The 9,831-nt window shown below is 43.1% G+C and overlaps 1 protein-coding gene across 1 annotated transcript; it reads left to right on the forward strand.

The window, feature by feature from the left end:
* Nucleotides 1-1,978: 1,978 nt before the first annotated feature.
* Nucleotides 1,979-4,023, forward strand: LOC131893513 (protein peste-like). Its single transcript, XM_059243563.1, has 2 exons — nucleotides 1,979-3,395; nucleotides 3,461-4,023. Exons 1-2 carry the CDS (start codon nucleotides 2,206-2,208, stop codon nucleotides 3,918-3,920), a joined length of 1,650 nt encoding a protein of 549 aa, XP_059099546.1. The 5' UTR covers nucleotides 1,979-2,205; the 3' UTR covers nucleotides 3,921-4,023.
* The last annotated feature ends 5,808 nt before the right edge of the window (nucleotides 4,024-9,831 follow it).

The raw sequence follows: 9,831 nt of genomic DNA on the forward strand, positions 1-9,831 counted from the left end.
GCTCACATGGTCCTTAATCTGTACAAAAAGGGTTTACAATTTGACCGACAAACCAAAGATTCTTAGTTGTTGTAGGCGATTATAAATCTTATCATATTTTTCGAAGTTATATTTGGCACCTTTTGTTGCCGTATTGACTACTTTTATTTGTCATTTTTAGGACTTCGAGGGTCTTTTTGCATTTGCAAAAATCTGTACTCCTGGCAATCACTTGTCAAAGAATGCCCTTTATATGCTAAAAAAATAGAAGATTATAAAGACCAATCCGGACTCGAGAGCGGCTAATATCTCCTAGTTCGAGTAAAAGTGCACTCTAACTCTAGTCTGGACTCGCCCCAGCACTAAACCTGATCGTAGTGCAGTACATTACCGTCTCAAAAGAAGGCAAATGATTGCACTGAGCGAGTGCTTTGTTCTTTTGTAAATTCACTCATTAGGAACAAATTCCCCAGCCACACCCACGTCTTTCTGAACTGTACTTTTATGATACTTGAATCCTAATCCGTTCTTGTGACGCTTTAAACGTCGAAATACCCTCAAAGTCTTCGTATTAACATACACGTGCTAGAAGCAATTTTAAGATGCGAACGTGAAATCAAGGGTTTTCCCCTTTGCTTATCGTGTTGCTCATCATTTTGTCTGAAGCTAGAGCATCATTTGTTGCTAGCTAAAGAGTTCGGCAAAAGGAGCTTATCATGATTACATAATATGTAAAACGGACTATAGGGTAAGGCATCATTGAAGACTCCCAAAACGGAGGTAGATACTTTTAACCACCTTTGACTTAATTAAGCACCTGTGTTGACGCTTGAGACCCATGTGGGCCTATTTTTATATTTATGCACTTCAATGTATGAAAGTGGAATGAAAATCCTCAAGTTAGGAACATTTTAGCCACAAGGCATTGTTACAATCTTTTGCGCGTGGGTACGTCAGGGATTTTACAGATAATCGTAAAAAGAGTTGTTTAAGTGGAGCCCTAATGATGAGTAGATATGTGGTAAACTTTAGGAAATGGCATCAAATTCTCTTTGTTCATTTCACGACAAAAGATAACATCCAATTGAGGTTTTCTTTTCCACTGATTTCTTTACCAACTCATTTCCTCTCTTTTCAACATCTTTTTGTGGTACTATGTTAAAACACTCCGACAGACCCATTGTAATACTCAATGTTTTTTGGAATAATTCATTGAAATTCAAGGACTTAAAAGCCCTGACGACCTTGTGCCAGGTAAAGTAGACTCATTCTCCCCCATGATATTCGCTCTTTCATCCGAAGCAACAGACTGTTCCTCTGCGTGACCATACGTGACCACCTAGAACTAATATTAATTTATTCCAAAACAAATCTTGTTGATGAACTCGCAAAAAAATATAACTATCCAAAAGGAGGTGCCTAAAATTATTCAGTGTTGCATAGCAATCCATCCCAAGTTGATTGCCCGCTTATCAATATCCAAGTGAGGATGGTGACTGCTATTAAGATGAACCAAAAGCAGATTCCAGTTTGGGAGGAAACTCCGCAAGTTGTTTGTGAGCCACACACGGCTCTTGGCTCAATGTGGCGAGGTGTTTTTTTGGTCTGGTCATATAATTTGCATTTGAATAACCATAACTATGAGAGGTACCCAGGTATACCTTGTGCAAGTGACTTGGTACTTGAAGGTGCCTGGGTTGCGTCAGATAACTTAGAATAGACTTCCTCCCGACCAAAAGTCCAAAACTAAACTCCACTAACAGGCAAGCTAAACAAGCAAAAGTGAAATAAAAAAAGATGTGTGTCTACTGATTCGGGAATGCCTCTAAAACTAAAGAATGAAGGGAAAACGGAATAAGAGCCGTCCGAGGCGCCTCATTCACTCACATGGCTCGCTCCCTTCCAATCCACCATGTTATACCTAGTCAAACCCAATTGAGATTTTGTTCGTCGTTCCACAAGCACAGGCTCTTAAAGAGTGGAGTTCTTTTGCGGGCGATGGATGTTTCAGACGGTCGGTCGTCCCTTGACATGAGGATACTACTAGTACTATCAGAGCTCTGAACGGCCACGCTGTGGTTTTCATCACTCTCCGACGAATGTTGCTTGCTTGTTTATTTGATTCGGAGTGTTTGTTGCTGACATTGTCTCCAAGAGATTTCAACGCAACGTGTCTGCAACCTGAACCCTCGTGCCGCTTGAAGGACTTGGAAGTGGGTGCTCGTTATGCGGTTTCCTTGCGGAAGATTGGTGCGGCTCAGTCAATACGGGTTGGCCGTGGCCTTTCTGGGTCTGGTGTGCCTGGCTAGCAGTTTGATATGTGTGTTTTATTTTGAGCAAGTGGAGGATATGGTGCAAACTGCGCTTGAGCGGCAGACAATCTTTATGAATGACTCAGTGTTCTTGGAGGCATGGCAGAATCCGCCTCTGACCCCTATTACGAAGGTGTACGTGTTCAATGTGACTAATCAGGAGGATGTGCTGGCAGGAAATGCCAGTCGATTCCAAATCGAAGAGATTGGACCATTCGTTTACTCGGCTCGTACCATCAAACGAGTCGTGGATTGGGGCCAGGATGGAAAAACCTTGACATTCCAATCGAAAACGACTTATCAATATCTGCCAAAAGAGTCTGCCTTTCCCGATGATAGGACCACGTTTGTTGTGGTACCTAATGTATTACTCATGACAGGGATGCTAAAAACCGAGGTGAGGCCCATGTCCAGTTTCATCAAACGCAATATCATTTGGCCCATCTTGACCTCAACCGGATACAAGACTCCATTCCTACACTTGTCCGTGGCAGATTTTGTTTGGGGCTACGAAGATGAGTTGGGTTGCTTGGATTCTGACCCAAGTACTGAAAATGAAGACCTGGAGGAGGATCTGTTTGGAGATGACTTTGTTCGGGAGCCTGCCAAGCCAAAGATGTCCGAAAGGAGCTACCGGAGACCTGATGGAAGATGCATGTTTGGCACGTTAGTGGGACGAAATGACACGTGGGAGAGTCCAATCATGATCCAAACGGGCCTAGGTGACATCCGTTCGAAGGGTCAGCTTTTGAAAAGTAAGGGCAAATCCAGCTTTGGTGCCTGGACTCCCAACTCGCCTTGCGACAGCCTGATTGGCACGCAAGAACCCTCAGCCCTTCCACCTCAATTGCCGGACACATTCAACCTCTTCCTGGGGATTATGTGTCGTGCCATTGGGATGGAACATGACGGAATCATCCAATACGGCCAGATTCATGCCAAACGATACGTTCCAGTGAGGAACAGTTTCAATTTCACTCAAGATTCGTGCTATCATGTAAAAAGTCTGCACCAATTACCTCCTGGCGCCCTGAGCGCCAGCACTTGCACCGACGGTGCTCCGCTTCTGGTGTCGTTTCCCCATTACGAAGGTGGCTCTCCTTGGTAAGGCTTCGATTTGTTTGATATGATTTCATGGTCTTGAAACTTTGTGATCTTTGCTTACTCAGGTACTTGGATCAAGTAGATGGGTTGACCCCTTCTGAGACCGAGCTCCATTTGCCCCAGATTGACGTGGAGCCGACGTTCGGGGCGCCGTTAAGTATCAAAATCCGATTCCAAGTCAGCTTGCTCTTGGAGCGCGATTCAGACTTCCCGCCTTTAACCAACTTGACCTCACAACAAACGCTTCTTCCAGTATTTTGGGTCGAGGAAGGTTTCGGCTCGCCCCCTGATAGAGAGCTGACCATCCTTCAATTAGGACTCCATCTGCCATTTTATGTAGCCGTGGGCTTGCCACTTATGGTGACCGTGACGGCCTTACTCTTGTTTGGATTTGCAGTTTTATGTTGTACTCACAAGACCATATTTGAACCCCCGACCCATTTTGTAATGTCGAAGTATGAAACTGTGCCATGTGAGGATTTGACCAACCATCACCTACAATCTCTTTCACCAACAAAATCCTAGTTTTTCAACCCTATGAAATGGAGATCGTTTACTTGTCTTATATCAACAGAGCTGTGCCATTATCATTTTACAAAGTGAACAAATAAAGAATCTGCTATTCTGAGAGGTTGAGTTGAATCTTAGACGGCAACTTCCGCCCAGCTTTCGTATGCTTTATCCTTATTTCATCTCAAACTTGTTGCTCTGGTAAGGTGTCGGCGAGGCCACCCCATTCATGTTATTGTTCATTAAGATAGGGAAGATATCGTCAAACCGCTCGGATTAATGTCCTAGAGCTTCCTGTGGATCGCCCTTAAGTAGAGGAAGTAAAGCGTGGCAATGATTTTCAAGCCTTCCATCCTTATCCTCCAGAGACCCCCTTAAAGTGCTTCAATTATGGTCTTGGCTTTCTCAGAGAGCGGCTTGCTCAAATATCAATTCATTCCGAAAGGTCAATCCCTCCTTCCCTCCCTCCCTCTGTGTATTTCTTTATCTATTGCTCTTCTTAGAACTTTATTTTCGTCATGATTCAGCACATTCCAAGATCAGCCAAATAACTGGGTCTCTCGATTGGAGCTCCTTTTGTCTCGAAATAAAATGGCACAATCACCCTTGGAAATTCTTGGAAAATAGCTCCAAACTACAAAGCCCTAGAAGCGATCACCATACTTGAGTTCAGGCTCCACATTCGCGATCCAGCCCATCTCCACCCAAGGAAGATCCCAATTATGCTTCACCGATAAGAATCGATTGCAAATTTTGCGGTGAGTTGACATGAATATTCGTCTGTCTGGTCCGGTCGGGTCGATCCCATTGGTTGGGGTCCCAAGAATTGACGGACGGACAGGTTTTTCATGACTTTCCCCGTCGTCATTTGTGGGGGAAGGGCGCACGAATTCCACGTTAATGTGACATGATATCATCATTCCATAATTGTCATTCAAGCGGGAATGCATGGACATACTCGAAACGGCCCTGTTCTGGGACTGTACGAGGTCATACTGGATGGATGGATGGATGGATGGATGGATGGAGCACGAGCGTGAAGGAGTTAGTAGGTGAGGTGAGGTGAAGAAAGTCCATGGATTACTACTTACTTCTAAAGAGGAGAGAAAAAGAAGGAATCTATTTTTGCAGAGGGACTTCATTTGGGGACAGAGGGTAATACCGTATGCGAGTTGGAACTTATCGTGGCACAGAAAAAAGGGGAGAAAAGGGAAGAAGAATGTTCTCTTAGGTTTTTTTTTTTCATTTTTCCACTACGCCCTTGCGTTTCTCTCAGATTGATGTATTATTTGTGCTCATGAAAAAGTTGATAAATTAGAGAGCAAATCTCTCCGTAAGTTGCCACCAAAGTCTTATCCTGATCAAAATAGTCCTAGATTAAATCTAGGTAACCTTGAACTTGGATTATATAAATTCAATTTGATGTAGAAAAAATGTCTGATATGCAAAATTTAGTGTTCACAACAACCCAATGGGCTCATGGCCTTTTTCTTGGATGTTTTATCTCGATTTCCTTTTTTTCAGCTTGGAGTTAGCCTTACCTTCTTTATTGGGCCCGTTTGACTGACCTGACACCAGTGATTGATGCTCAGGTGAGTCCAGCCCTAATATTTTAACAATTAGTTATTCCTTATCCCTGCACCTATTTAAAGTAATACGTAAAACATATTCTGAAAAATTCCGCGGTTTTAATTACCCCGCGGACTTTAGATTATCTGGTTTTACAAATTTAAATGGAAATCTTAAGATCCTGCCCTTGTGTCTCCACGATAAATATGTCGTCGGTTCGTACCCAAAACAAATTGAAGCCCACTTTCAATTGGGTCCCACAAGACTTTTTGGATCGCAGGGGCTTAGTTGATTCTCACCAAGCTGATGGGTGAACACTGAGGAACGAGAGAGAGACCCGGTCACTTCTTTTTTTCCCTTTTTTCTTCTTCTTCTTCTTCTCATTCCATACCCTAATACTACTAGTACTAGTAGTACTCCTCTTAAAAGGCTATCGGCGTTCCATTCTCGCCATGGGTGAAAACGCTGGCCTCAGAAAGCTCCCTTTTCGTTGGATCGCGAGCCTCGTCCTCAGGCACCTTCACTCCAATTTCTGGTCCACAAGTTCCTCGCGAAAGTCCGCTTTTGGAATACTATTGGTGGTGGTGGTGGTGGTGGTGGTGGTGGTGGTAGTAGCAGTAGTAGTAGAAGAAGCCTTCTCTGATATTACTCCACGTACAGCTACAAGTGTAGTGTACAATACGAGTAGGTGAGTGCGTGAATGAGTGAGTAAGAGTATGCGAGTGTGTGAGTGAGTCAGTGAGTCAGTGAGAGTAGGGTAAGCTCGTAAGTGTAAGGAAGCAGTCCTGAAAGCGGAAGGAGGCCAGATGAGCCAGAGGCCAAGGTGCTCCTTGTTCTTGTTCCTCCGCTAGACTGGGTGTAGGTGGTGCTCGTTGTGCTCGTGGTGTCGAATTAAGTGAGCAGAGTGGAAAAACCGGCATTTCATTGACGTGAGCCGAGTTAAGAACAAGTGTTCCTTGTTTGCTTGATCCTCTTGCCTCGTTCACTCCTTCGTCGGCAAGTGGAAAACGGAACAAGATCGTGGACCCTCATGAACATCGTCTATCTGTCTTTTCGCCCATGTTCAGTTGGAGGTCCCCAGGTCTTGATCAACGGACTCGACACCATTGTAAGAGGCGGGCCTCGGGTATTGGCGTGGCAATGGACGCACTCGTTTGAAGATGTTATTGCTTGACAATACCCGGTGTCAGGCACTCGTAGAACGACGTGGGATCAACAAGTTGTCAATCCAATCCGATTCTGCCCAAGGGGAGGAAGACGAAGAGCCTCTTTTTCTCGATTCACTCAAGATTGAAGGACGAGTAATCAATCACAAAATCGATAGGAAATCCACGAGAACGAGGAGGGACAAGACCAAGAGGGGACAAAAGGACGACAAAGGCCAGGTGATTAGAACCTTTGAAAGTGATTTCTAACCCACTCATCTGTCAATCCATCCAAGCTTTGCTTTATGGAATGGTAGCGTTATTGTCTAAAGTGCAATTCGGTCACTGTTAGCATAGGTACATTAGCTAGATGGAACCTTTTGGAACAAATGTGGGACCATTTAGCATTTAAAGCTAATGGAGTTGAGACAAAAGCTCTTACGCCTTGGCCAAGTTATTCTTCAAATGGGTCAGTCACTGTAGCACACTAAATTGTCAAATTGCAGCCTTTCAAGGTATCATGATCTCATCGAACCAGTGGAATCAGTGGAACACAGGTCGATCGCCTTCGTCCTTCCACAAGGTGATTGAAATTGGACTGCGTGGCTGATCCCATAGTGAAAAGTAGCTCATATTTTGAGAGTTGTCGAATTCATTTTTTCGGACCAAATCACTGAAGAGGGAACGATATCGATCTCGAGTGGTGGTGGTTTGGACTCAATACAATATTCATGATGTCTTTCCCGCTCCATTAGCTACTGTACCTTCCTTAGCTCTGGCCCACTGGCACACACACACACACACACACACACACACACATTCGAGGGTCGAGAAAATTGGACTGCAAATTCTGTCCCACTTCCCTAGTACAGGTCATGTGTGTCAGAATTCCCTTCAGTCATGGGATCGGATCCCGATTTCGGGTTCTTCGGCCTTATTTTGGACCATATGACGGAATTCAGAATTGGCCACATTGCGCTAGGCGACTGCACCCAAGTTAGGGATATTTGTCCCATGTTGTGATCTCACTTAAGTCATGGGACTGGGCAGGAAAGTTTTGCTGTGGGTGTTGTTCATACTTTTCGGTGAACTAATTTTCAAAAACGAGCGAGAAAGGCCTGTTAGTGAATAGTAGCTAAATTGCAGGGTGTCTCAAAAGCTGCCCAAGTGGAGTGGTTTTATTACCTTGAACATTTATTCCCTTAGATCAACAAATGACAGGCGCATTTATGACCCCCGTTGATGAGCAATTCGAGCTCGAACGGCTGGCTTTATGTTGGCTTTGGTCACAGTCACATTCAGTCACAGATGTGAAAATAACTAACAGACAATATTTCTGAATCGTCAGAGCAACCAAATAGACCTTGTTTTCTTCAAGAGTTTGAAGGTGGTTAGAGTCTCGAGCGTGGGAAAAATTGACGTGACATTTCGCGACCATTTCTGAATGAAAGGCATATATTGATGAATGCTTTACAATTTAAGGAGAGGAGACAACCTTTCTTTAAAGCACATTTCTCAGAGATACTGTATGTACCCGACGCTACCTAGAGTAAGAATACATTGATTCGAATGTGTATTTTCGTGCAAGATAATGTCCATACACTATCTCCGATGATAAGGTTTGAAAGGTGGGACTAGATAAAAATTCTCTATTCGAAGAAGCACCAAAGGTGGCTTTATTCTCATGAAAAGCTCATTGTAAGTTAAACAAAAGATGTGTCATTTTCCAAAATTATCCTGTTTAAAACGACTTACTTTTTGAGAGGATCAAATTTTCCAATTTCAGACATCACCAAGACACCGGAAATAGAAATGTCAAAAGTGGCACCAAAAACCGAACTAATGTAGCCGAGCGATTGAAGAGACAGTACTTACGAACATTATAAAAACCACCTCTCCAGGTGTTGCACGTTCATTCCCCGTTGCCGATAGATAATCTTTCTTTTGAGGAGGAGACGTGGTGTGGTGGTTAGGGCAGTTTTTAACAAGAGGTCCCGGGTTCGATTCTCCTCTCCGACCTTTTTCTAAAAGAGACTTTCAGACGCTAACTAGACCCACAGACGATTGTGCCATAACGTCACAGAGTAATACACTGCATACATAACTTGAATTAAATACCAAAATAATATGCGCACTCTGATGGTTGATTAGCAGCGTTATAGAAACCAAGTTGACCCACGCATTGTCCGTTTAATTTTTTTTTCGCAATTATAGGATATGAAAACATGAGTTGGTTCGTTCATAGATGGCACTGTCGTCCTAATTATCTATGCTTAACTGGCCGGGGAACTTTTACTCTAAGACCCAACCATGAAAAAAAGGAGGGTTTTCTGGAACAACATTAAAATACAAATATTTCCTTTAAACTGATTCGTATGTGCAGTTTTCTCGCGAAATTCGTTGAAGCAAACACTTTTTTCTTGAAAACCAATTGATTTCGAGACATACCTGGTTGAATATAAAACATTGTTATAATCTAGATTGTTAGCAAATGAATCATCTTCTTGAGTCTTTCATCTTATAGCTTCAACCAAACTTAACGTGTCTTAACAAAATGTCCAAAGTGTCAACCATCCCTGAGAAATTGTGATTTCAAGTTCTTTAGCGTTGCTTTCCAGTAGGAAGTGATAATGTTGTATGAACTGTGGTCTTAAGATTGTTGGTTTTTTCGTTCAATTTGATGGAATAGTTGAGTTCCATTTCACCAACACTTGACAATACGAGCTCAAGTTCGTCAAGTTAATTCAATTATTTTCGTTATGTACATCTGTGACTTGTGAAATGTTTCAGCTCTCCTCAATCCTCCTCATGCCATAAATGGGAAGGTTCCACTTTCCACCTTCAGTTCCACTTTACAAGCATAAAAAAGGTCAAACGATGTTCATTCCCACTCCATGGCTCATTTTTTTTTCCTTTTCCGCATTTATGCATCTACGGCCTTTACAAAATAATCATTCGAGATCAATTGACCAACTTCCTCTACTTAACCCCAAAGATGTTCGTATTTCAGGAAACATCCAACATTCATATGACATTACATCGTATGGCAGTTGTCTGCGTATACAGATAGTACTAGAGTGGATGGATGGCCAGGAAAGCTGCTTGTTTGAGGGATAAATCGATGGAAGTGCAAATATTAGACTTGCGATAGGAAGGTAAAATCTCGCGTCCTCCTTGCATTAAACACCGGAAAACAAGTTTAGCCATCCCCA

This window comes from Tigriopus californicus, chromosome 2, assembly GCF_007210705.1.
Source record: "Tigriopus californicus strain San Diego chromosome 2, Tcal_SD_v2.1, whole genome shotgun sequence".
NCBI lineage: Eukaryota > Metazoa > Arthropoda > Copepoda > Harpacticoida > Harpacticidae > Tigriopus > Tigriopus californicus.